Consider the following 27,983-nt stretch of genomic DNA (forward strand, 5'->3'; position numbering starts at 1 on the left):
ATATATATATATATATACCTTAAAGTATGTATTTATAAGTACATTATAACTACATGAGCAGGTTTTATGTATATACCTTAAATCTGCCCGTGCTGTGCATGTATAGCATATATATATATATATATATATATATATATATATATATATATAACACACACACATATATACATATATACACTTACAACTAGAAGTTACGAAACGTGCCCTAGGAAGATATCCATCAACCTCAGAGTAGTGGTTACCTCTGGGGAGAAAGCAAAAGTAATCCAAGGAGAAAGAAGGTGGAGAGGGTTTTAATGAATTCATTAAAAAAAAATTTTTTTTTGTATTAAATATGGCAAAATATTAGAAATTGTAAAATGTGTGTGGCAACTTCACAGTCATCTGTTACAACTGCACATTTTTATATGTTTGAAATATTTCATAATTTAAAATGTAAAGAATACTAACACAAAATATTCAGAGAAGCACCAACAATCATCACAGCAGAGAATGAAATGCAAAGCTAAGGTGAAGTGTTCAAAGGAATCACACTTTTGGAAAGTCATGACATTCCTAAGGTGAGGCATTAACAGAAATTTAACTGTAATCATGATTATGTACTCAAGACTTCCTACTTCTTCAGCAAAATAATTAATGTTTAACTCAATGTATTGCACCTAGTAGTGTTAGCAGAGCACCATAAAACATGCTGTTCTCTGTGCCTCAGCTAAACCCAAATTAGAATCAGGCAGCTTTGACATTTCATGACTTTCTGGGCCTAGAATTCACCACCTCCATGAAGTATTAGCATTATTTTCCCATCTGAGCCCTTTTGGACTGCAGCAGTAATAACCTTGTTTTTTTGTGAGAGGTTAGAACTGAACCTTCCTTTTGTTCCAAGGAAAATAGCCCCCCTCTCATGTTGTGAGGTTTGTCAAACTCACAGAGCTTCCTTCCAAGTGCGAGTCTGATTTAAAATATTCTTCACCTTCCACTTGGGGCACTTTCATCTGGTGCTGAGAAACAAACACGGGCTTTAATCTCCAAGGTCCAAAGTCATCGGAATGATTAGGAGTCTCTCAGCTCTGTGCCTTTTAATTCCCTTTTCAGGGACAGCTCAGGAGCAAGACAGAACTTGCTGCAGGCAGGGTGTTGAACTGGACTCAGCTTTGGGGGTAAAACCATGGGAAGTAGTAAGCCTGAGATGAGCTAAACTGTAAGTTAAAGTGTGTTTGAGGCACATTTTTAAAGGTCAACTTAAATTTTGGCAGTGAGATGATTTTTAAAATCTGCGTTAGGACTGGGCTACCATTTTACTGGGGCAATTTCACTTCAGCGTTTTCCCCAGAGCTCACACCAGCTATGGCTTAGCTATGCCTTCCTTTCCCGGAAATGCATGAAATCAACAACCCTTCAGACCAGCACGGTAAAGTATTGCAGAGATGCTCTTCACATCCCAGTCCTACACCACCTTTAAGATGCACATCAAATTCCCTTTTCTTGTTGATGCCATACTCCTTGGACGCTTGTCTTCTTTAAAGGACACCAAAATTTAAAAACAGTGGTGAAATAGAAAGAGTTCTCACACCTCTGTAGTGGGGCAGACCTAGGTGTGAATTCCAGTCTCAGGTTACTTATTGTAGGATCTTAGGCACCTCATTTAACCTCTTTGGGCTTCAACTGCCTCATCTGAAAATTGGGAAAATAATAAGACCCATTTCAGAGGCTTGTTGTGATGACTGAAAGAGATAGTCCAGAATCTGGCCTGGCACAATGCTGAATTAATCACTATTGTTACAGACATTCTGCTTCTTATTCTTTGCATTATTTTTCCTTGTCCTCAGATTTCCATTCTGAGTCAAGAGTGATTATTTTGAACTTAGAGAAAGCATTTTAATTTTATTCCTGTCTGCTATTGATTCAAACTATCATGCTTCATTTCCAATAAAAGAGCTTTTCTAGAATTTTGTTTGGTATTCTGTCTCACGTTTCCTTTTCTCTAACATCATTAAGAACAGAAACATTCTAAAAATTGAAGTCAAGTATATTCAGAAGTCAAGTGGTTTCAGTCTTAAGCGCCTCTGTTGATCAAGCCACTCGGGGTGTACTGCTGACCTTTGCTGGCTTCTCAGAGTGGCTATTAAATCACTGAGGCACTGGTGTTGGTTTTAAGATCAGCCATTGGGGAACAGGAAATGTAAGCTTTCATCACACTGTGGGAGTTGTATTCCCAGTAAGAAAGGCCACCAAAGCAGGCAGGGCAGTTGTAAGTTAAGTCCTTTCCATTTGAAGGACTTGCCTGCCGATGCAGGGGACACGGGTTCGTGCTCCGGTCCGGGAAGATCCCACATGCCGCGGAGCGGCTAGGCCCGTGAGCCATGGCCGCTGAGCCTGCGCGTCCGGAGCCTGTGCTCCGCGACGGGAGAGGCCACAACAGTGAGAGGCCCACGTACCGAAAAAAAAAAAAAAAGAAAGTAAACACTTAAGGAAAGAGCCAAAGATTCAGTAAGTTTTAGTTATTAGGTCTAAAGAATAGAATGATGCAGATACACTTAATACATGTGTTACAGACTATAGAAAGGTAGTATGAGATGGGTGATAACCTGCATCTCCTCTATTCATGGAGTGTCAATCTGTTTGTGGAAGAAATCACAGAAGCCAGAACTATCCTACTCACACCGTTATCTCCAGCACTTCCTAGACTTCTTGGAGCATAGTGTATACTCAGTAAATATTTGCTGAATGAATAAAAGAAAAAAAAACTGCTTAGCATCTGAATGGATAACAAGTCATTTTTGAGCTCTATCAAGCCATCGATGGTGCTATATGGGTCAAATGGTGGAGCTGGGGGTCTTCTGTGGCAGAGGTAGGGACTCTTTGTTACCTCATCCCCACCCTGAGAGACCTGCACAGAAAGAGGGAAAAAAGAAGGGAGTGCATGTGGGGACTTTGCTGTGCATTCTCACCCCTATCTCCACCAGGCTGTGAGGTTGGTGCTGGGGTGTGTGTGTGTGTGTGTGTGTGTGTGTGTGTGTGTGTGTATGTGAGATTGTTTCTTGGGCGAGGGTGCTTGCTGCAGCCTCAGGCGGATGGATGTGACCTTCAATGGGTACCTCATGGAGAGGCTCCCTAAGAGCAGAGATTCTGGGCCACGGCAGAAGGGATTGTCTGGGAGGAGGGAACAGGGCACCACAGCATGGCCTCTAGGAGGCAGGCCCAGCCCCGTGGGTCCAGGGGGGCCTTTGGTCTAAAATTAGACTTTATATGCATATACCCATAATTCACTGATTACACTGAAAGAAAGGGAAGAACATAGGTATTCTTAAACTGTGTTCCATTAAACTTATAGTGTGCGATGAATTAAGAAATGTTTTAATAGCCCTGCAATATCTTGTGAATAGCACAACTTGACTATCATTTATTAAAAGAGTTAAGATGCCAGTTCATTCAATGTCAACATTTAAAATATATTACAATTACTGTAAGTCTGTTTTGGCCTTTCTCTATTTTTCAAAATACCAGAATCTCAAAAACTGAAAGCCACCAAAGGCCCTGTCTGAGATGTTCTGGTGCAAATACACAGAAGTAAAGCCACACAGTGTTACTAATAGTTCTCTCAATGTGATGCTTTTTCTGTCACTTCTGTGCATTTTGCACACTGTTCCATGGGCAGGGAGCACAGGCTTCTCATATTCACCCCACCTCCACCTTCAGCAATATTTTTGGGGACCTCATCTTTCTTCAGGATTCAGCCTAGGCATCACATCCTCCTAGAAACGCCCCACCCCCCCATTTCCTCCAGCCTGGATTCAGGACCTCTCCTTTGAGTTCTCAAAGCACCCGTCATATTTACCACCCATCTCTCTTACCCACTAGAGTGTAAATTCCTTTAGGGAAGACACCCATCCATTTCATCCTCTTTGTGTTCTCAGAATTTGGCTCAGTGGGGACTTCCCTGGTGGCACAGTGGTTAAGAATCTGCCTGCCAATGCAGGGGACATGGGTTAGAGCCCTGGTCTGGGAAGATTCCACATGCCGCGGAGCAACTAAGTCCCTGCACCACAACTACTGAGCCTGAGCTCTAGAGCCTGCGAGTCACAACTACTGAAGCCCGCGCGCCTAGAGCCCGTGCTCCGCAACAAGAAGCCACCGCAATGAGAAGCCCACACACTGCAACAAAGAGTAGCCCCCGCTCGCAGCAACAAAGACCTGACACAGCCAAAAATAAATGAATGAATGAATGAATGAATAAATAAATAATCTATTAAAAAAAAGAAAAAAAGAATTTGGCTCAGTGTCTGATACTCGGTAGATACCCAGGCTTTACAGCAAGGTTCTAAGAGCCCCAAATTCCTAGTTATGTCCCTCCCCAGCGTGATAGGAGCACTGTTTTAGGGGGAGGGTATGGTCCTAAGTCTACATGAGTAAACAGCACAGATTCAGCAGAAAATGTGTCAACTGGGGAGAGAGCCAAATGCTACCCAGTTGCACGCCAGGACTCTGATTTCTTTTCTCCAACATTAGAGGTTCAGGGGCAAAATTAAAGCAGAGAGAAAATTTTCATGAGAGCGAGAATAAGAAATTGCTGGCACAATGGAGGACGACAGTGGGAAGAGAAATGTTTTGCCCCAGGCCAGACACTGTGGAGCATGGATCTGGTGGAATTGATACAGCCTCTGCTAATCTCAAAGCTGTGCTGCTGAGTCATGGGCTCTTCCTGGCACGTGGCCTTTGTTCACAAAACGCCCAGTGATGGCGTGAGTTTGCCTTGTGCATGCTTTCTAAAAATGAAAACTTTTCCCATTCTGTTCAGGTGACTAGCCTTTTGCAATATGGATAATTAAAAAAAATTATCGAGGAACAATCTATCATAAGAGTAGGATTGAGTCTTAAAAAGACTGAAAACTAGGAAAAAGAAGACTACTCAGAAAACATGAATTAATACTCTGCTTTCATAGATTGTACAAGACTATTCTGCATTTCACCCAGATGATGACCACTTACATAACGTCCCGGGGAGCTGTTATATGGGGTCCATAAATCTTTGCTGGCATTACCTGGCACTGTCAGTGATGAAGATCATTGGCTGACAGACACAGAAAACAAACTTACAGTTATCCCAGCAGAAAGGGGGTGGGAAAGGATAAATTAGGAGTTTGGGATTTGCGGATACAAACTACTGTATATAAAATAGATAGACAACAAAGTCCTACTGTACAGCACAAGGAACCTTGTAATAAACCATAACCCAAGAGAATATGAGAAAGAATATAAATATATACATATATATGTGTAACTGAATCGCTTTACTGTACACCAGAAACACAACATTGTAAATCAACATACTTCAATTAAAAAAAAAGATCATTGGCTGACAGAATTTGTATTGGAAACCAACACGTTAATTAGTCTAATTAATTTGCTGGAGTAATTAATCATCTAGCACTTATCTAATTAGCTAATATTTTCACCTGTCAGAGCCAGAGGTAAATGCCAGACTGGAATTGGGTGGGGTTCGTCCTCATTATACCCAACAATAAATTGAGAGATAGAGCATGGAATACCAAATACAAGTGGGAAGGCCCCAGCAGTGGTAAGTGGGCATGCTGAGTCTGAAAACTCTCAGTGGGTGTTGGGAAAGAGCAGCAGGTACACCGCTCTGAGGTGGGTCATGAGGTCAGAGAAAATATGTATTATTATAAACTACAAACAGGAACTACCATTCCAAGTTACAAGCAACACACATGTGCAGGCTTATTTTCCCTCAAAGTTGTCATTACCTTCACCAAGATCAGTTTCCTTGGCGATTTTTGGATGCCTAGGGCAAAGTGACAAATGTCCATTTGGTGGTGGCAGTGGCAAGATTTAGGCTGCTACACTGGTTCCCTACTTATTCTCTTTCCTTCTCAATCTGTAAACTTTGCTAGCTGACCAAGATGGACCAAAGGAGGCCAGCATGGAATTCGAGGGGTCTGTCTACAACGACTATCACCAGGAAGAGGAGTATTTCTTAAGATGGAGCTCCCTAGTAAGATGTGGGCATTTGATTCTTCACTGTTACACACATTCTTACAGAGAAATCCATGCACGTTATGAAATGCCTTGTATCTGCTGCTGTTTGGGCATTTATGGACATTTTAAGCTCTGATGTGCTTGAAAGTCATGAGACTAATATTCCTAATGCTCTCACCATCATAGAACTTCAGCTGATTGCCATCAGAGCTGAGCCAAAAGGGAAACAGGATAAAGTTCCTCTAAAGTCTTTTAGATTTTCTGTCCCCAGAAGTATAAAGTGAGAAGCAGCAGCAAACATAGTAAATTCATGGATTTCTTAACAGAGGTACCCTGTTTTCTGAAAATACTAGTCTGTATTTTGTTATTCTACCTGTGTTGACTTCGGACAGCTGCTTCATTGGATTTTACAGGCAGCCTCAGGTTTAGCTAAATAAAGAGGTCCTGGGAAACAGGCTTTGTTTACTTATCAGAACTTCTGTGTGAATTTGAACGGGCAAAGTTCAGATGAAGGGGTGTTCTGAGGTCCTGACTTTGTGTGTTTTTCTCACTTGTGATCACAAAGAATGAAAACAAGTTGATGAGAGGTAGGATGAGGTGAGAAAATGAAATGTTTGGGAACTGAAAGTTCTCACGTGTACTGAACACATTCTGAGACAAGCTGGTGGATTTGTTACAGAAATCAATGGAGGACTTGCAACCATATACAGTTGTCTAAAAGTAAATAAGTCTGTGTGTTACCCCAGACCCATGCTGGACCAAGGCCAGATGTAAGGGAAAGGTGTGTTGGTCAACAGTTAACAAGCTAACAAACCTATCCTATTAAAGAGGTAGGATGCCACACCTTCAAAGGGAACCTATCTTCTTAGGGAAGTGTTGCTCTGAGAGCTGGGCTGTAGTTTAAAAGGCCATGTCAGGGAGAATATTTTTGAATTAATGAGGGAGTTTAGAATGCTAAGGGAAAAGTTCCATTAGCAATTTCGGAAGAAAACAAGTTTTAAGGGAGAGTGGCATTCTAAATTGTCATTCTACCATAATTTGATCTATAATTTAATAGTAAATCACAATATTTTTCTTTCCTGATATCAACTTAAGAGTGACTATCCTCATAATACAAAGTATGACTTCGAGTTTTCCTGCTTCCAATACATCCATGAGATCTGAGAGGAATACATATGTTGGGTGAGTAATTTTGATCTTTTATTGGTTTTGATGAGATGGGAGGTTCTTTGGATTTTATATTAAATATTCAGAAGATGGATTTCTACAGTTATGTAAGTTTCTTAAGTTTAGAGATCATATAGTTGGAACACAGTTCAGAATACAAAACGAAATAAAAACAATGCCAATTTTCTTCTCAATGGTATTTTCATTTCTCAGTTCTTGGAAGGGGTTAGCTCATCTAAGAAAGTGAGGCAGGGCTTCCCTGGTGGCGCAGTGGTTGAGAGTCCGCCTGCCGATGCAGGGGACACGGGTTCGTGCCCCGGTCCGGGAGGATCCCACATGCTGCGGAGCGGCTGGGCCCGTGAGCCATGGCCACTGAGCCTGCGCATCCGGAGCCTGTGCTCCGCAACGGGAGAGGCCACAACAGTGAGAGGCCTGAGTACCGTAAAAAAAAAAAAAAGTGGGGCAATATGTCAATCACATCTCAATTAAAGAAAAAAGAAAGTGGGGCAAAACAAGTCACACAAAACATGCATGAATGAACGAATTCACAGTTCAGCCTGGAATTCAGCCTGGAGTTCAGTCGTTAATCCCAGGACCGTGGGCTGTATCTGAGAAATAATTAAAGGGGCCTCCCAGTGTCTAAGGGAGATATAACTGTGTTGCAGCTTATTATGAAGTGATTTCACGTGCTTTGTGGTGGACTTTACATAGAATGCACTTCTAAAATACCGTGTAGGTTATTCATCTCAGGGGTAGACATAAACTTGCCAAAGCTGTCTGCAAATTTAGCTCCAATTCCTGCCCCAGGTTCACAGAACATAATAGAGCATTAATCTTCATGAGGCTTAAGGAATTTTTGTAAGTTCCTTCTAAATGTCTGGCTTAAAGGCTCCATCAGGACAGCATTTCACAAAATGCTCCACGTACCCATTCCAAACAGAGGTAGCCTCCCACTGTATTCATTTCTTCAGGGGAGCCAAGGAGAAGGAAAGGGAAACATTATGAAAATGAAGGTAATGGTAAAATGGAAAGACTGCTCACCCAGCACTTTACTTTGGTCACCAATATTTAATACTGACCATGCTATATAGCATGTCATAGTTTGCTAAAAGACTTTATTCCCAACTGCATCTTTGGCTTACGTTTTTGGGAAAAACTGAAAAAGAAGATAGAGGAGAAAACAGTAAATGCAAGTCTATTTAATAAAAATTATGTATCTTGGAAAGATTGAAGTATTGCAATTGTCTGATTCATACTGGGTTAAATTTGGCATGATACCCCAAATTGGTCCTTCCTTTGGCCACTGATAGAGTGATCATCTTAGAAGTGCTTCTTGATGAGCCTAATGGAATAAAAATCTTCTATAGATGTCTCCCTGCCCCAATTTTTGGACCAAGAGATCATTAGACATTGGGACAGACATCAGAGAAAACTAAAGAATGAATTAAGAGGAGTATTATAATTAACACAAGAGAATATAATGAATGGTTATCCCAATCTGAGAATTTCTTCTTGAAGATAGGAGAGGTGGAGTAGATCAGTGATTTAAAAAATACAAAGTCCCAGAACTCCTCGACCAACTGAATCAGAATTTCTAGGAGTTGGGCCCAGGTATCAGTACTAAGCACCACGGGTGACTCTGATATGTAGTTAAGAGCTTGACTCACTGGAGTAGATGAATGACACTCTTTCATAGAGTGATGATTCATAGATTCAGCTGGGAATCCAAAGGAAAAGTCTCCAGATAGTGAAAGCAGTTTTGGGAGAGTAAAACCGAAAGCATAATAGAAACTGGAAGATAAAGTGTATGGCAGTGTTTCTCAAACTTTAATGTGCATGGGAATCACGTAAGAGTTAGTAAAAATTCAGATTGTAATTCAGTATGTCTAGGGTAGGGACTGAGATTTTGCATTTCTAACAAGCTGTCCAGGCGATGCTGCTGACGCTCCTCGTTCATTGACCACACTTTGTCTAGCAAGGGACAGTGGGTAAATATCTTCTTGCCCCTCAGCAAGAGAAGAAAGAAGGTGTCCTTCTGCTTTGAGGCTTTGATGCTTTTTCTGATGTAGGAAAGTGCATCATGGAATGCTTTCTGTTTGAAACCAGCTATGATCCACTAACTAATTAAGAATCTGTTGTCCTAAATGTTTTTGAAATTAATAGTATTGCTGTTCTACTTCCTGAACAGTTAATTTAACAAATAAAATTTTTAAATATTTAGGAATTTAAAAAGATACATGAGACAGCTTGCATGAGGGAATTCAAAATCTTTCTGGGAAGGCAGAAAATTAACACATGAAATGCCAAATAAATGCTTTAGGAGCACAGTGGGGGGGAATTCATACTGACCAGAGAGGAAAGATACTTGGAAAAGCCTTCACAGAGGAGGTGATATTTGAATTTGACCTTGAAGAATGAGTAGGATACTAATAGGTGAAAAACTGAGGGCAAGGAGAAGGATGTTTCAGGAACAAAGGCCTAAAGCAGGGGTTCTTAACTTTGGCTGCACATCAGATCATCCAGGAAGATTTAAAAAATAATTTCAGAGTCTAAATTAATTGGGGCCTGAGCAACAGTATTTTCTTCAAAACCCCCTGGTGATCTTAATGCACAGTCAGGTTGAGGACCATTGGAGATACAGAAACATACAAGGTTTTTGTTAAGATGTTTTAAGGTATTTGGAGGGAAATGGGAGGACCGTAGAGCAGAGAAGTTCCAGATGGTTCTTGGTAAAGATGGCTGGATCCACTGTGGTTTGAGGCAGTGTTCATGCAGTAGGGGAAAGGGCAGGAAGGCTGGCAGCCACGGCATCACCAGAGTGGCTGATATGGCCAGGGTGGTGCTGGGATGTCACACCCAAGATGAGTGGGAGCGAACGGATAACCACTGAACTGCACTGGATAATGGAGTGATGGGCTGACATCAAGAATGGCTTTAAGACAAATACCATATGATACCACTTATATGTGGAATCTAAAATATGACACAAATGAACTTATCTACGAAAAAGAAACAGACTCACAGACATAAAGAACAGATTTGTGGTTGCCAATGGGGAGAGGGGACGGGGGAGGGATGGATTATGAGTTTGGGATTAGCAGATGCAAACTAGTATATATAGAATGGATAAACAACAAGGTCCTACTGTACAGCACAGGGAACTATATTCAGGATCCCGGGATAAACCATAATGGAAAAGAATATGAAAAAGAATGTATGTATATGTATAAATGAATTACCCTGCTGTACAGCAGAAATTAACACAACATTGTAAATCAACTATACTACAACAAAATGAATTTTTTAAAAAAGAATGGCTTTAAGGCCTTCTAGTTGTAGTCCTTTCTTTCTGGTAAGCTTGTCTTTCCATTGGCTTCTTAGTAATATCTCCACATTCTCTTCTGGGCATCTGGTGGAAGGAGGCTGCTGGAAAATAGAGTTTCTACTTTGAAGTGTCCTCTTACCTTACCTTCTGTTTTTAAGTCTTACTTTCCTTATTACAATAATTTTGTACTCTTATGGTTTTGCATGATTACTAAAATTAGGTCTTTCACTTGATCACTTCCCCTTTCTCCAAGCTCTTTAGTCTCACTTCTTTTCCTTCATGCTTTTTCTTGAGCATTTCTTTTTTATAAGCTCTAAATCCTGTTGCTTTAGAACTCTGTGCCTGTTTAGTCTTCCTTTTTCTATTATACCTACATTCAGTCTCTCCAGGATCCTACTCAGCTTTCTGTTTTGACCCCATCATCCTGCTTCACTTACTTCTCATTTAGATCTTCTAATGAAAAAAGATCATTTCATAGTATGTTAACAAAGAACCTCTTATTGGTCAGCAGGCTAATGCTGCTTAAAATGTCAGTGGCTTCTTGCTCAATCCAAAACAGGCTGATGGAGTAAAGGACTGGTGTCTACTCTGCACATCCATTGAGAGAGAGAGGAAGAGAAACAAATTTGAGGGAGATACTAGTTTTTTGGGAGCCAGGCCTAGAAGTAGACACATCACTTCCACCCACATTCCAATGGCCAGAACTCAGTCATATGACCTCACTTTACTGCAAGAGAAGCTGGGAATGTGGTCTAGCAATGTGCCCAGGAGGAAAAAGAACTGGGGTTTGATGAACACATTGCATTCTTTGCCACACCCTACTTTTTCATGTCAGTCTTTCTAAAGCTAGTACCTGTCAGGTCCTCCATGTTGGGAAGTATAAGAATGAGAGTTAGTTATTCTATGTTCACTGTACATCAGCTGTGTTACAAACATTATCTCATTCAGGCCTTAGGCAATCTTGCAAAGCAGTTATTATTTTCACTATACCAATCTTACAGATGAGGAAGCCAAACAACAAAGATAAAATAATATACCCAAGGTTGCACAATTAGTATATATATGGTTGAACTGGCAGGGGAATCCAGGCAGTCTGATTCCAGAGTCCAGTAGTTTATGTTACACAGCCTCTCTTTCGAAGAAAGAAAATAGCCACCAGGGCTGGACAGAATTGGGTAGAAATGACTGTTCTGTAATCTACTGGTTGTATAATCTTGCACAAGTTTCTCAACTTCTGTAAGCCTTGGCTTCTTATGAATTATTAGTATTACTTACCTAATAGAATGGTCATGGGATTAAACGAGGTAATGTGTTTATTATATGCAGTTTTCATGACATTGTAAAATTTTCATGCTTAATGCTATGCCTGGTACATAGTAAGTGCACAACAAATATTAGCCATTTTTATTCATTATTATACCACATTGCTTCCTTACAAATCAATTAATCCTAAATGAAGGTTTTTGTCCAATATTTGGGCTAGTGGTTATCATAGGTGTAGACTGATATTTCCCTTTTGTGTGGTATCCCTCCAAATTCCTTTACACCTTCTTTGTATTATTTTTTTCAGAAAAGGTTTTGTTCATGTTAAAAATCCTTACCTGGACTCTATGGATGAAGATGTTCTCTATCACTTGGATTTAGGAACAAAAACACACAACCTACCAGAAATGTTTGGGGATGTAAAGGTAAAAGTATTTCTAACTTTAGGAAAAACAATTGAGTTTCCTCTGGTGATATTTCTCCTTATTTTCCTAACATAAACTTTACACCTTTGGCTAGAGAAATGTCAGAGGTCCCAATAAGAACAAAAGCTGTGCTCGTTCTCTGAAACAATTTAGAATGCGTACATCATGAACAGTCATTTCCACCTTAACAAGATATAAAGGTTCCCAAACTAAATCTAATGCAAACATGGTTATTTGACTCTTCTGGTCCCTAAAGATAAATACAATTTTACTGACAATACTGCTGGGTGTTCAGAATTCATTACGATTCAGTTCACTATTTAACATCTTCAATTATAGATGAACCTCACTAATTCTCATTTTATCAAATCATGAAATAACTCAACAAAACTAAAAATACTATCTTATACCACTTCTTGAAAACAACCATTATTCAATATTTCATATTATTAAGATTTTTGTTATTTCATAAAAAATATTATGAAATAATTGTTTCTGGAATGCTACTAGGAAAATTTTATGTCAGTATTATTTATCTTAATATATATGTTAATTATAAAAATGACTCATGTTCATTATTTAAAATTGGGAAAATATAAATAAGAACAAAGATTTTTATTTTTTAAATTAAATTTAATACAGCAGGTTCTTATTAGTTACCTATTTTATATATATTAGCGTATATATGTCAATTTCAATCTCCCAATTCATCCCACCACCACCACTCCCCCCCTGACCCCAGCTGTCCCCCCTTGGTGTCCATACGTTTGTTCTCTACATCTGTGTCTCTATTTCTGCCTTGCAAACTTGTTCATCTGTACCATTTTTCTAGATTCCACATATATGTGTTAATATACGATATTTGTTTTTCTCTTTCTGACTTACTTCACTCTGTATGACAGTCTCTAGATCCATCCATGTCTCTACAAATGACCCAATTTTGTTCCTTTTTATGGCTGAGTAACATTCCCTTGTACATATGTACCACATCTTCTTTATCCATTCGTCTGTCAATGGGCATTTAGGTTGCTTCCATGACGTGACTATTGTAAATAGTGCTGCAATGAACATTGGGGTGCATGTGTCTTTTTGAATTATGGCTTTCTCTGGATATATGCCCAGTAGTGGGATTGCTGGGTCATATGATAATTCTAGTTTTTAGTTTTTTAAGGAAACTCCACACTCTTCTCCACAGTGGCTGTATCAATTTACATTCCCATCGACAGGGCAAGAGGGTTCCCTTCTCTCCACACCCTCTCCAGCATTTGCTGTTTGTAGATTTTCTGATGATGCCCATTCTAACTGGTGTGAGCTGATACCTCATTGTAGTTTTGATTTGTATTTCTCTAATAATTAGTGATGTTGAGCAGATTTTCATGTGCCTCTTGGCCATCTGTATGTCTTCTTTGGAGAAATGTCTCTTTAGGTCTTCTGCCCATTTGTGGATTGGGTTGTTTGTTTTTTTTAATATTGAGCTGCATGAGCTCTTTATATATTTTGGAGATTAATCCTTTGTCCATTGATTTGTCGACAAATATTTTCTACCATTCTGAGGATTGTCTTTTCATCTTGTTTATGGTTTCCTTTGCTGTGCAAAAGCTTTTAAGTTTCATTACGTCCCATTTGTTTATTTTTGTTTTTATTTCCATTACTCTAGGAGGTGGATCAAAACATGTACTGCTGTGATTTATGTCAAAGAGTGTTCTTCCTATGTTTTCCTCTAAGAGTTTTATAGTGTCCAGTCTTACATTTAGGTCTTTAATTCATTTTGAGTTTATTTTTGTGTATGGTGTTAGACAGTGTTCTAATTTCATTCTTTTACATGAAGCTGTCCCGTTTCCCCAGCACCACTTATTGAAGAGACTGTCTTTTCTCCATTGTATATCCTCGCCTCCTTTGTCATTGATTAGTTGACCATAGGTGCGTGGGTTTATCTCTGGGCTTTCTATCCTGTTCCATTGATCTATATTTCTGTTTTTGTGCCAGTACCATATTGTCTTGATTACTGAAGCTTTGTAGTATAGTCTGAAATCAGGGAGTCTGATTCCTCCAGCTCTGTTTTTTTCCCTCAAGATTACTTTGGCTATTGGGGTATTTGTGTATCCACACAGATTTTAAGATTTTTTGTTCTAGTTCTGTAAAAAATGGCATTGGTAATTTGATAGGGATTGCACTGAATCTGTAGATTGCTTTGGGTAGTAGAGTCATTTTCACAATATTGATTCTTCCAATCCAAGAACATGGTATATCTCTCTATCTGTTTGTATCATCTTTAATTTCTTTCATTAGTGTCTTATAGTTTCCTGCATACAGGTCTTTTGTTTCCCTAGGTATTTTATTCTTTTTGTTGCAATGATGAATGGAATTGTTTCCTTAATTTCTCTGTCTGATCTTTCGTTGTTAGTGTATAGGAATGCAAGAGATTTCTGTGCATTAATTTTTATTTATTTATTTGGCTGCGATGGGGTCTTCGTTGCTTTGCATGGGGTTTCTCTAGCTGTGGCGAGTGGGGGCTACTCTTTGCTGCGGGGTGTGGGCTTCTCATTGTGGTGGCAGAGCACGGGCTCGAGGCACGTGGGCTTCACTAGTTGTGGCATGCGGGCTCAGTAGTTATGGCTTGCAGGCTCTAGAGCGCATGCTCAGTATTTGTGGTACACGGGCTTAATTGCTCCGCGGCATGTGGGATCTTCCTGGACCAGGGCTTGAACCCATGTCCCCTGCATTGGCAGGCAGATTCTTAACCACTGCACCACCAGGGAAGTCCCTCTGTGCATTAATTTTGTATCCTGCAACTTTACCAAGTTCATCGATTACCTCTAGTAGTTTTCTGGTGGCATCCTTAGAATTATCTATGTACAGTATCATGTCATCTGCAAACAGTGACAGTTTTACTTCTTTTCCAATTTGTATTCCTTTTATTTCTTTTTCTTCTCTGATTGCCATGGCTAGGACTTCCAAACCTATGCTGAATAACAGTGGCAAGAGTGGACATCCTTGTCTTGTTCCTGATCTTAGAGGAAATGCTTTCAGCTTTTCACCATTGAGAATGATGTTTGCTGTGGGTTTGTCGTATGTGGCCTTTATTGTGTTGAGGTAGGTTCCCTCTATGCCCTCTTTCTGGAGAGTTTTTATCATAAATGGGTGTTGAATGTTGTCAAAAGCTTTTTCTGCATCTACTGAGATGATCATGTGGTTTTTAATTCTCTAATTTGTTAATATGGTGTATCACACTGATTGATTTTTTGTATGTTGAAGAATCCTTGCATCCCTGGTATAAATCCAACTTGATCATGATGCATGATCCTTTTAGTGTGTTGTTGGATTCCGTTTGCTAGCATTTTGTTGAGGATTTTTGCATCTATATTCATCAGTGATATTGGTCTGTAACTTTCTTTTTTTGTAGTATCTTTGTCTGGTTTTGGAATCAGGGTGATGGTGGCCTCGTAGAATGAGTTTGGGAGTGTTCCTTCCTCTGCAATTTTTTGGAAGAGTTTGAGAAAGATGGGTGTTAGCTCTTTTCTAAATGTTTGATAGAATTCACCTGTGAAGTCATCTGGTCCTGGACTTTTGTTTGTTGGAAGATTTTTCATCACAGTTTCAATTTGATTACTTGTGATTGGTTTGTTCATATTTTCTGTTTCTTCCTGGTTCAGTCTTTGAATGTTACACCTTTCTAAGTATTTGTCCATTTCTGTCCATGCCATTTTATTGGCATAGAGTTGCTTGTAGTAGTCTCTTATGATGCTTTGTATTTCTGCGGTGTCCGTCCTAACTTCTCCTTTTTCATTGCTAACTTTATTGATTTAAGTCATCTCCCTATTTTTCTTGATGAGTCTAGCTAAAGGTTTATCAATTTTGTTTATCTTCTCAAAGAACCAGCGTTTAGTTTTATTGATCTTTGCTATTGTTTTCTTTGTTTCTATTTATTTCTGCTTTGACCTTTATGATTTCTTTCCATCTACTAACTTTGGGTTTTGTTTGTTCTTCTTTCTCTAGTTCCTTTAGATGTTAGGTTAGATTATTTATTTGCGATTTTTCTTGTTTCTTGAAGTAGGATTGTATTGCAGCTTTTGCTGCACCCCATAGGTTTTGGGTTGCCGTGTTTTCATTGTCACTTGTCTCTAGGTATTTTTTGATTTCCTCTTTGATTTCTTCAGTGATCTCTTGGTTATTTAGTAACGTATTGTTTAGCTTCCATGTGCTTGTGTTTTTTACGTTTCTTTCCCTGTAATTTATTTCTAATCTCATGGTGTTGTGGTCGGAAAAGATGTTTGATATGATTTCAGTTTTCTTAAACTTCCCGAGGCTTGATTTGTGACCCAAGATGTGATCTATCCTGGAGAACGTTACCTGTGCACTTGAGAAGAAAGTGTAATCTGCTATTTTGGGATGGAATGTCTGATAATTATCAGTTAAATCAATCTGGTCTTTTGTGTCTTTTAAAGCCTCTGTTTCCTTATTTTCTTTTTTTTTAACATCTTTATTGGAGTATAATTGCCTCACAATGTTGTGTTAGTTTCTGCTGTATAACAAAGTGAATCAGCTATACGTACATATATATCCCCATATCCTCTCCCTCTTGCGTCTCCCTCCCACCCTCCCTATCCCACCCCTCTAGGGGGTCACAAAGCACTGAGCTGATCTCCTGTGCTATGTGGCTGCTTCCCACTAGCTATCTCTTTTACATTTGGTAGTGTATATATGTCAATGCCCCTCTCTCACTTCGTCCCAGCTTACCCTTCCCCCTCCCCGTGTCCTCAAGTCCATGCTTATTAATTTTCTGTCTGCATGATATGTCCATTGGTGTAAGTGAGGTGTTAAAGTGCCCCACTATTATTGTGTTACTGTTAATTTCCTCTTTTACAGCTGTTAGCATTTGCCTTATGTATTGAGGTGCTCCTATGTTGGGTGCATATATATTTATAAATGTTATATCTTCTTCTTGGATTGATCCCTTGATCATTATGTAGTGTCCTTCCTTGTCTCTTGCAACATTCTTTATTTTAAAGTCTACTTTATCTGATATGAGTATTGCTACTCCAGCTTTCTTTTTTTTTTTTTGCGGTACGCAGGCCTCTCACTGTTGTGGTCTCTCCTGTTGCAGAGCACAGGCTCCGGACGCACAGGCCCAGCAGCCATGGCTCACGGGCCTAGCCGCTCCGCGGCACGTGGGATCCTCCCAGACCAGGGCACGAACCCGCATCCCCTGTATCGTCAGGCAGACTCTCAACCACTGTGCCACCAGGGAAGCTCCAGCTTTCTTTTGATTTCCATTTGCATGGAATATCTTTTTCCATCCCCTCACTTTCAGTCTGTATGTGTCCTTAGGTCTGAAGTGGTTGTCTGTAGACAGCATATATATGGGTCTTGTTTGAGCCTGTGTCTTTTGGTTGGAGCATTTAATCCAGTGACATTTAAGTTAATTATCGATATGTATGTTCCTATTACCATTTTATTAATTGTTTTGGGTTTGTTTTTGTAGGTCCTTTTCTTCTCTTGTGTTTCCCACTTAGAGAGGTTCCTTTAGCATTTGTTGTAGAGCTGGTTCAGTGGTGCTGAATTCTCTTAGCTTTTGCTTGCCTGTAAAGCTTTTGACTTCTCCATCAAATCTGAATGAGATACTTGCTGGGCAGAGTAATCTTGGTTGTAGGTTCTCTCCTTTCATCACTTTAAATATATCGTGCCACTCCCTTCTGGCTTGTAGAATTTCTGCTGAGAAATCAGCTGTTAATCTTATGGGAGTTCCTTTATATGTTATTTGTCATTTTTCCCTTGTTGCTTTTAAAAATTTTTCTTTGTCTTTAATTTTTGTCAATTTGATTACTATGTGTCTTGGCATGTTTCTCCTTGGGTTTATCCTGCCTGGGACTCTCTGCACTTCCTGGACTTGGGTGGCTATTTCCTTTCCCATGGTAGGGAAGTTTTCGACTATAATCTCTTCAAACATTTTCTTGGGTCCCTTCTCTCTCTCTTCTCCTTCTGGGACCTCTATAATGTGAATGTTGGTGTGTTTAATGTTGTCCCAGAGGTCTCTTTGGCTGTCTTCATTTCTTTTCATTCTTTTTTCTTTATTCTGTTCTGCAGCAGTGAATTCCACCACTCTGTCTTCCAGGTCACTTCTCAATTATTCTGCTATTGATTCCTTCTAGTGTATTTTTCATTTAAGTTATTGTATTGTTCATCTCTGTTTGTTTGTTCTTTAATTCTTCTAGGTCTTTGTTAAACATTTCTTGCATCTTCTCGATCTTTGCCTCCATTCTTTTTCCAAGGTCCTGGATCATCTTCACTATCATTCTGAATTCTTTTTCTGGAAGGTTGCCTATCTCCACTTCATTTAGTTGTTTTTCTGGAGTTTTACCATTTTCCTTCATCTGATACATAGTCCTCTGCCTTTTCATTTTGTCTATCATTCTGTGAATGTGGTTTTCGTTCCACAGGCTGCAGGATTGTATTTCTTCTTCCTTCTGCTGTCTGTCCTCTGGTGGATGAGGCTATCTAAGAGGGCTGTGCAAGCTTCCTGATGGGAGGCACTGGTGGTGGGCAGAGCTGGGTGTTGCTCTGGTGGGCAGTGTTCAGTACAACTTTAATCTGCTTGTCTGCTGATGGATGGGTCTGAGTTCCCTCCCTGTTGGTTGTTTGGCCTGAAGCAGCCCAGCACTGGAGGCTATAGGCTGTTTGGTGGGGCTAATGGTGGACTCCGGCAGAGCTCATGCCAAGAAGTACTTCCCAGAACTTCTGCTTCCAGTGTCCTTGTCCCCACAGTGAGCCAGAGCCACCCCCCACCTCTGCAGGAGACCCTCTACACTAGCAGGTAGGTCTGGTTCAGTCTCCTATGGGGTCACTGTTCCTTCCCTCTGGGTCTTGATGTGCACACTACTTTGTGTGTACCCTCTAAGAGTGGAGTCTCTGTTTCCCCCAGTCCTGTCAAAGTCCTATAGTCAAATCCCACTAGCCTTCAAAGTCTGATTCTCTGGAAATTCCTCCTCCCATTGCTGGACCCCCAGGTTGGGAAGCCTGATGTGGGGCTCAGAACCTTCACTCCAGTGAGTGGACTTCTGTGGTATAATTGTTCTCTAGTTTGTGAGTCACCCACCTAGTGGTTATGGGATTTGATTTTATTGTGATTGCACCCCTACTGCCATCTCACTGAGGCTTCTCCTTTGTCTCTGGGTGTGGGGTATCTCTTTTGGTGAGTTCCAGTGTCTTCCTGTCAATGATTGTTCAGCAGTTAGTTGTGATTCCAGTGCTCCTGCAAGAGGGAGTGAGTGCATGTCCTTCTACTCTGTCATCTTGAACCAATCTAGAACAATGATTTTTAAAAACACGTCTTAAAAAACCCCTACCAGCTAAACAACGATGCCATCAACCCATTTTCTTTTCTTTCAGTTCTTTTTAACAAATAGATTTTTAAATAGTTGGAATTACATAACTTTACAGTCTGTGTTTTTCACTTAACTTTATGTCATTAACATTTCCCCATATTATAATGTTCTCTTTGAAACACATGGTTTATGGATGCCAAGCGCCTGTGCCACACATTACATAGTCTACTATTGACTTTAATGTTGAAGTATTTTCTATCATAAACACACTCAAATGGATATTTTTGTACCTATAATTTTTTTTACATTTAAGTCTATTAAGATTTACAGAAATGGTCAAAGGGAATGAACTTAAAATTTTTTTTTTGTTTTCTAAAAGGCCTACACCTAATCACAGTCCCACCGCTAGAGAATTGTGCAGTTTTCATCTGACTTTTATTCACTCCTTTAGCAATTACAAGAACAAAAATAAAAGCTCTCAGACCCACTACCTCAAATCTTCACATTCCCTCTTTTAGGTGGGTGTAGCAGATATTCATTTCCTCCATAAAACAAGGAAATTGAATTCAGAGTGGTCAAAGGTGGTTAACAAATTACACCATATAGTGGCAGAGCTAGGACTTGGACCAAATTCTTCTAAGTCCAATTTCCAGGGTTCTTGCCCACTGCACTAGCTGGGCTTTTTGAGTCATCATAACTGAGAATAGTCCATTAATTGACAGGGGGCATTGAAGAAAGGGGAGGAAGAGGAGGAGGCGGTTAGCTAGACAAAGAAGGAGGAGGAGAAGAAGGAAGGAAGGGTGGCGGGGTGGGGAGGAGAAGAAATAAATCTATGATATTCATTAACAGTAGGGGCTACATTGCTCCCTCCCCCTCCCATCTTTCCTAGGGCACAGGTGTGATGGTGTGGGCTGATCTGATGTGACCCGCCCATTTCCCTACTCCTCTGCAGTCAGCGGCTCTTTGCTCTTTCATGGCCTCCCTCAATCTTTTGCTTCATCTTTTCCTACTGCTGTTTCTGATGTTTATGCTCCAAGAGTAAATTGATCAAGGCTGTCTTTGATACTCATTAATTGGACTTTACCTGAATTCAAATGTTAGGTTTGAGGTTCATGCTTCACAATGACTTTTCCAGGACCCTTACATAAGGATAATTCTGATTAATTAAATGATCTATCATAATTAATAAACTAACATGAACATCTAATTAATAACTAAATAGACTGATGTTTTTGAGATAGAAAGTGATCTATTATTTACATATCTAGGTATGTGTCTCTCCTCTACCTGCCTAGATTTTTATCAGCACTTATTCTCATACTTCATCATAACCACTATCCAACCTTATAAGCTCATAATCCACCTGGCTGTGGACCATTTCAATAGATTCTCTTTTGGATAAAAAGACATGCTCTGGTTTAGAACCCGTTTTTTTCTACTAGAGAACAACTCTATTGATTGGGCCATTTTGATGGATAGGAGGCAAAAGTGTGTGTTTGTGTGTGTGGGGGTGTAGATTGGGGAGCAGGTAACGTAGTTCCAAATGATCAGAATTGGCTGTTTAACCTATTCTTTAGAGGCAACAGGTAAAGCCTGACTTATATTTATAGATGCTCTTCTCAGAAACTTGCCTCCTTCCAGTTACGTTCTTATCTTTGAATAAGAACATGCTAGGTTCAATTTCTCGACTCCCTTAAATCCCAGGGTAGCAATTCTAGCTAATAAGAGAGGACATAATCCATCAGTACCTGAAAACTCAGCCTTGTCTTCACAGAGATGATAATCATTATTAATAGCACTATCTTCAAAGAAAAGGAGAACTCTGGGTGTGTAAAATTTTAAATCTTAAAGATTCTGACAACCATTCCTATTTTATTCATTTTCTTACTTACTGTACTTAAAAGGTTTTGTTAGTTGCTACTTCAAAATATCAGTGGCTTAACACAATGTAAGTTTGTTTCTCACTCACACTGAGTACCAAGTGGGTGCTCCTGGTCAATCAGTGGCTTTCTTCCAACTGGTGATTAGGGACCCAGGCTCCTTCTATCTTGTTGCTCTGTCATCTTCAAGGAGTGCCTTGCAAAGCTTCACTGGGTGTCAGCACCCATTCAGCAGACAAACAGAAGACAATCTATAGGATCACCAATGGGAGATTTCTATGTGTTAGAACTGGAAGTGACACCATTTCTGTTCACATTCTAGTAGCTGGAACTCAGGCATATGGTCTCATCTACCTGAAGAGGAGGCTGGGAAGTTGAGTTTAGTAGTGTGCCCAGAAAGAAGGGGGAAGAGTTTTGGTAAACAGCTAATGTCTTTTGTCATATAGACTTGAATCAATCAATCAGTTGAAAAATATAGTGGAGTATCTTTAGAAGTTATCTACTCAAATTCAACCTCCAAATATATCTTTTATAAGATCACTAACTGGTACCCTCCAATCTCTCCCTAGAAATTTCAAGTAACATGGAAAAGCATTATCTTACAATACTATGTAATATGTATTTTAAGTCTCTATACTCCTTTATTAACAGACAAAATACATATACTGCAGTAGGACCAGATAAATACAACATGGCAAAGCTAAGTCTTTCAAGACACTAGGCATATTTGAAAGTGAGTTCATTCTGGCAGTCTTTAGGCAAAGTCCTTAACATAGTTTTGTAATGCTTCAGACTCCTTCCCAAGACATTTCTATCTTCTTTGATAAAACCAGGACAAATGATAATTTTTGGGGGGGACATAAATCACAGAAAGTGTCACTTAAAGTCATTGTTGGTTGGTGGTCTTCAGCCATATTTTACTCCTCGTCAAAGCAGCCAGACTGAAAATTGTGTCAATAGGTGATATTTAGTAAGTCTGATTTAGAAGTAAGTCTTCAAGAACAAAAACGCTTTTGTCTACACTTATCATCTTTATGTCTCCAGAAACATTCAGAAATTCCTGTTGATTACAGCAATATCTAAGTTCAAAGAAGAATTCAAACCACAAGCTATTCCAACATCTGTTTTGGTTTTATGGTCAATCTGAACAGTTGTAATTTACATTTACTGGCACCACACACTGAGGTTATTTTCAAACTACTGTATTTTGTAAAAAGGAAACAACAACAACAAAAATGACCTCCTTGTACTTGGATCTTGGGCCAAGTCTTAACTATCCATACGAACAGAGGGGAATATTTCACTAATAATCAATGCTAATTTAAAAACTTACCTTAGACCATGGTCTTATCCTCTTTGCTACTCAGCCTTGATGGCTAACTTTCATTGCAGTTCATTACCAACTTTAGGCCCCAACAGAGAAACTCATAAGAAGACACAGAAAAGATAATAATGAGGGTAGAAGAGAGGCAGAGGGCCTGGATAAAAGGATAATTACATCCCACCATCGAGAATGAGGGTGGCATAGGAATTATTGCTAAATGGAAACAAAATGCATCATGTAATGAGACCACCCAATACTCACAGTAAATTGTGAATCGGGCACCTAATTCTACAACCTCAGTTAGTTATTTCCTTGGGCAGATACTCTTTATCCTTGTGAGGGGCCTCACTGGCAATCCTTCTGAAGCTCTGCCTAATGCTGCCCACATCAGTCAGGCACTACCAGCTGCCTTTTCCTTACTGGATTTGAACTAGTTTCATTTGCACTAAATTCCAAAAATACAGAAACAAATAAGCAAGCTCAAAAGCAGGGCCAGGAAATTGCTCTATGATATGAAAAACGGAAGTTGCCATTTGTTGACCACTCAGAAAGTGCCTGGCTTTGTCCCCTATCATGTTCAATCTCATCTTATCCTCACAAAAACCCTCTGAAGGATACTACGGTTTTTTTGTTTGTTTGTTTGTTTCTATTTTGGAGGTGATAATCTGAGGCATGTAGAGATTACATGTATAACACTGAACAAACTACTTAATCAGATACAGGGTTGGGGTGCAAAGCCAGGCTTCTCTAACCTCAAAGGTTAGTCCTTAAACCATTGTGTTGCCTTATCTCTCTGACTTGGAGCCTCTTCAGACTCTGTGCACCTCACTGCTCAGCTCAGATTCCAGAATGACTTTGCACCTGGCACCTTTCTGTGGGCTGTGCTTCCTCGGGTCTCTGACATCTGCTGCCACTCCTCCTCCCCACTGCTGAGCCCTGGTCCCCACCAGTCTGGCTGCTCATCCACGCTGCTCTTAGGCCATGTCCATCCTCTCTCTGACATCCACCTCTCCCATCCCTGGGACTGATGTACCCCTAAGAGGCTATTGCACAAGCAACCACCAGACAATTTTATTACCATATTTTATTAGATTTGACACCCTTGACTACAATCCATATTGTAATTTCAGAGATGTTAAAATGTGAATAAGACAATAATAAAACCAAATTGTTGGAAATGAAGAAATACCGTAGTGAGATTTCTAGTCTACAATGATAAGGCTTGTTCCATGAAAATGTCTTCTGAATGAGAAGTTGGAAAGTCTTGATGTGTTTTCTTTAAAGCTTTAAATTAACATAGTATATTTTATAATAAAAACGTATGATTGGGAATGTGGAATCAGAAAACACATCTAAACTTATAGTTCTCATGTTATGTATTTCCATGTCCTCGGAATTGACACATTAAGCCTATAGCCCGCTAATGCCCAACAATAAGCTGCCTATGTCCACTTAAGATGCTTCTTGATGTTCACCATGACAAAAACACCAGGAAACACCCACCTGAACAAAATCAACACTTATTTTGATTTTGTGATTATCTTTTTCATTACTAATTATGTACATAAACTATGTTTCTGGTTGCCTTATTTACCGGTTAATGATGCCAATTAGTTAACTCATGAACATAACCCATAACATCTACATATACCCTTAAGAATATAATTGAAAAATAAAAACATTAAAGTTGAAAGCTGACCCTTGCTTTTTATCCCAGTTACTAAGGCAGGTTATTGTTTATTTTTATTAACAGTTTGTCTGCGTTGGTGGAAGCCCTAACAGAATGAAAGCATTTGCACTGTTTATGCACAAGGAGCTCAGATTGGAAGACAGTGAAGAAGACGTCAAGGACATCTGCGCCGGGACTGACAGATATTGTATGTACAAAATTGGTCCCGTGCTCTCTATCAGTGTAAGTACTCAATGGCTGCACGTCACGTAGTCATCACAAGCTAGCAAAAGAAAGTGGGAACTTCCAAATACAGGAGTTCATTTTCCCCTCCTGCTTTGCATTTTCACACAATAAATTAAGTGTCCAGGTGTGACATTCATAGTTGGAAAAAGTCCTAGGGGCAGAAAATAACATTCAGTGCTACTTTGGTTTGCTTTATTAGTTACCACTTAGCTATGCAAGTTAGGAGAAAAAACCCTCAAAGCACACTTCCTCTCTTTAGTTTGTAACTGATTAATAAGCCACCAGCAATTTTTTCTCCTCTACCCTTTATCCAGCTTTGGGAATGTTGGGCTTTTAGTACACAGGGGCCAATTTTCAGGATTACCCAAGTTGTGCCATTTAACACTGTAATAAGCTCACTGAAAAGCTGCTAATACATTTCCATGGAGCTCTTGCAAACTGCTCTCCTGTATTTAGAATATGTTAACAGCTCTGGACACACAGTGTCCTGAGACAATATGAAAGTGGAATGACTTGCAATTTTAGGGAACACAGAGACCGTTTCCCTCTTGGACTCAGGATAGCATACACTTAGTGGAATGTACATGCGTGTGCACCCAGCTTGCCTTCCAAGTGGGTCTCTCTGCCACAGGGCTGTATTCTGAAACAATAGCTCTGAGTCTGTACATATCTGTACACTGCAGCCCTCATAAGGGGCACAGCTAAGCATGCCAGGTGACAAGGGAAGAATCCACTGCAGAGATGTGATAATTCTAAGGAGCTGGATTATATGTGACTCCCGCACCGGGGAATAACTATCTATCAATTGCTCTACAGTACGTGGAGATGGAAGGATGGATGATTATGGCTGGAAGCCTAGACTGAAGAAGGGAAAATTATGCAACACCGGTGGGACAGCCAAGTTGGTCTCCCCTCTGGGACAAAATACATGAAACCTGCTTTGGGCTCACATGGGAGAATCCATTCGTTCATTTGTTCATTCAACAATTACAGAAAGCTACATTAGAAAGAAACTGAGTATCCCCAGATCTTGGCACATTTTGTCTTGCTAACTTTTGCTTGACTTTTAGACTACAACTCTTTGTCCTTTTTTTTGCACAATAAATGGGTAAGGACAGAAAAGTAAAATTTATAAAAATGTGAAACTATCATAAACAAGTAGTAAAACTTCAGAGTAAGATATAAAAACGGCAGTAGACTGATCCTGCTGTCCATCAGGGAAAAAGAACTGAAATATGCATCATGTCCAGAGGGGTCAGACAATTAGAAATGAGTCTCACTAGGCAGAAAGAGGATTTCCAGTTGAGACCACTTCTTTGAAAATTCTTCTTCTCCAGCAGCTGCTGAGGAGTGTGTGTGTGTGTGTGTGTGTGAGAGAGAGAGAGAGCGAGACAGAGAAAGAGAGAAAGAGAGAGAGTCTAGCAGAAACATACAAGCCCATTTGTCATTTTATCACCATGCCACATATTAAGTGATAATCATAAACCTATCAAATATCTGATTTAGGAGGAACCTAACAGATTAAATAATGGTTCATTTTCTTAATATACAATTGAGGAAGTGAGATTTAGAGAGTTTACTCATTAGTGGTAGAGTCCAGTCTTGTTAATCTTGGATATACATTTTTTTTGATTAAGTAATGTTTTTAATTTTGATCAACTTAAAAAATACAGAAAAATGCAAATAAGGAACTGTAGCCATATTCAGAATTACTGATATACATGTTTCCATCTTTTGTGTATGTATCTACCCATCTATCTGATTTCTTTCTCTCTTTCTCTTCCTTTCTTCCTCCCTTCCTTTTTCTTTCTTTCTTTCCTTTCTTTCTCTTTTTCCTTCTTTCTTTATCCTTCCATCTATCATCTACACTTGTATGCATGTATGTGTGTATGTATGTATGTAACTCTCTAAAGTTTCCTTCAAATTTTCTCTATTCTTCAAATAGTCTGCTATAACAGCTGTTTTGTGTGTATTTCACGTATCAATTCAGATCATTTTTTCTAATGTTTTGGTATTATTTTGTCAATGGGTGATAGAATATAAGTTTTATTTGTTTCTCTTTGTTGATATTGTAGTTGCTTTTATTTAACTGATTAATTGCTGTCTTTATTAGGGGGGTTTATCATTTTTACTTATTTTTTTCCTTTAGCATTGTTCATTTTTTTTGAATTTTATTTTATTTTTTTAAACAGCAGGTTCTTATTAGTTATCTATTTTATGCATATTAGTGTATATATGTCAATCCTAATCTCCCAATTCATCCCACCACCACCTCCACCCCCGGCCGCTTTCCCCCCTTGGTGTCCATACGTTTGTTCTCTACATCTGTGTCTCTATTTCTGCCTTGCAAACCGGTTCATCTGTAACATTTTTCTAGATTCCACATAAATGCATTAATATACAATAGTTGTTTTTCTCTTTCTGACATAGTTCACTCTGTATGACAGTCTCTAGATCCATCCATGTCTCTACAAATGACCCAATTTCATTCCTTTTAATGGCTGAGTAATATCCCATTGTATATACGTACCACATCTTTATCCATTCATCTGTCATTGGCATTTAGGTTGCTTCTATGGCCTGGCTATAGTAAATAGTGCTGCAATGAACATATTGGTACATGACTCTTTTTGAATTATGGTTTTCTCTGGGTATATGCCCAGTAGTGGGATTGCTGGATCATATGGTAATTCTATTTTTAGTTTTTTAAGAAACCTCCATCCTATTCTCCATAGTGGCTGCATCAATTTATATTCCCACTAACAGTGCAAGAGGGTTCCCTTTTCTCCACACCCTCTCCAGAATTTGTTGTTTGTAGATTTTCTGATGATGGCCATTCTGACCGGTATGAGGTGATACCTCATTGTAGTTTTGATGTGCATTTCACTAATAATTAGTGATGTTGAGCAGATTTTCATGTGCCTCTTGCCCCTCTGCATGTCTTCTTTGGAGAAATGTCTCTTTAGATCTTCTGCCCATTTTTGGATTGGGATTGTTTTTTTAATATTGAGTTGCATGAGCTGTTTATATATTTTGGAGATTAATCCTTTGTCCATTGATTCATTTGCAAATATTTTACCCCATTCTGAGGGTGGTCTTTTCGTCTTGTTTATAGTTTCCTTTGCTTTGCAAAAGCTTTTAAGTTTCATTAGGGCCCATTTGTTTATTTTTATTTCCATTACTCTAGGAGGTGGGTCAAAAAAGATCTTGCTGTGGTTTATGTCAAAGAGTGTTCTTCCTATGTTTTCCACTAAGAGGTTTATGGTGTCTGGTCTTATATTTAGGTCTTTAATCCATTTGGAGTTTATTTTTGTGTATGGTGTTAGGGAGTGTTCTAATTTCATTCTTTTACATGTAGCTGTCCAGTT

General features: G+C 39.4%; 1 protein-coding gene across 4 annotated transcripts in view; it reads left to right on the forward strand.

Annotated features, from left to right (window-relative positions):
- Window positions 1-6,829: 6,829 nt before the first annotated feature.
- The window catches only part of UPP2 (uridine phosphorylase 2), a 44,107-nt gene continuing 22,953 nt past the window's right edge, over window positions 6,830-27,983 (forward strand). For all 4 annotated transcript variants that reach the window (XR_014326275.1, XM_082840908.1, XM_082840910.1 and 1 more), the window contains exons 1-3: window positions 6,830-7,176; window positions 12,057-12,174; window positions 24,454-24,612. Coding sequence is in view for 3 of the 4 variants with exons in the window: in XM_082840908.1 (XP_082697034.1) it covers window positions 7,115-7,176; window positions 12,057-12,174; window positions 24,454-24,612 (339 nt within the window). In the remaining variant the exon portion in view is untranslated. The remainder of the gene's footprint in view (window positions 7,177-12,056; window positions 12,175-24,453; window positions 24,613-27,983) is intronic.

Source organism: Leucopleurus acutus (genome assembly GCF_964270905.1).
Source record: "Leucopleurus acutus genome assembly, chromosome: 6".
NCBI classification, from domain to species: Eukaryota; Metazoa; Chordata; class Mammalia; order Artiodactyla; family Delphinidae; genus Leucopleurus; species Leucopleurus acutus.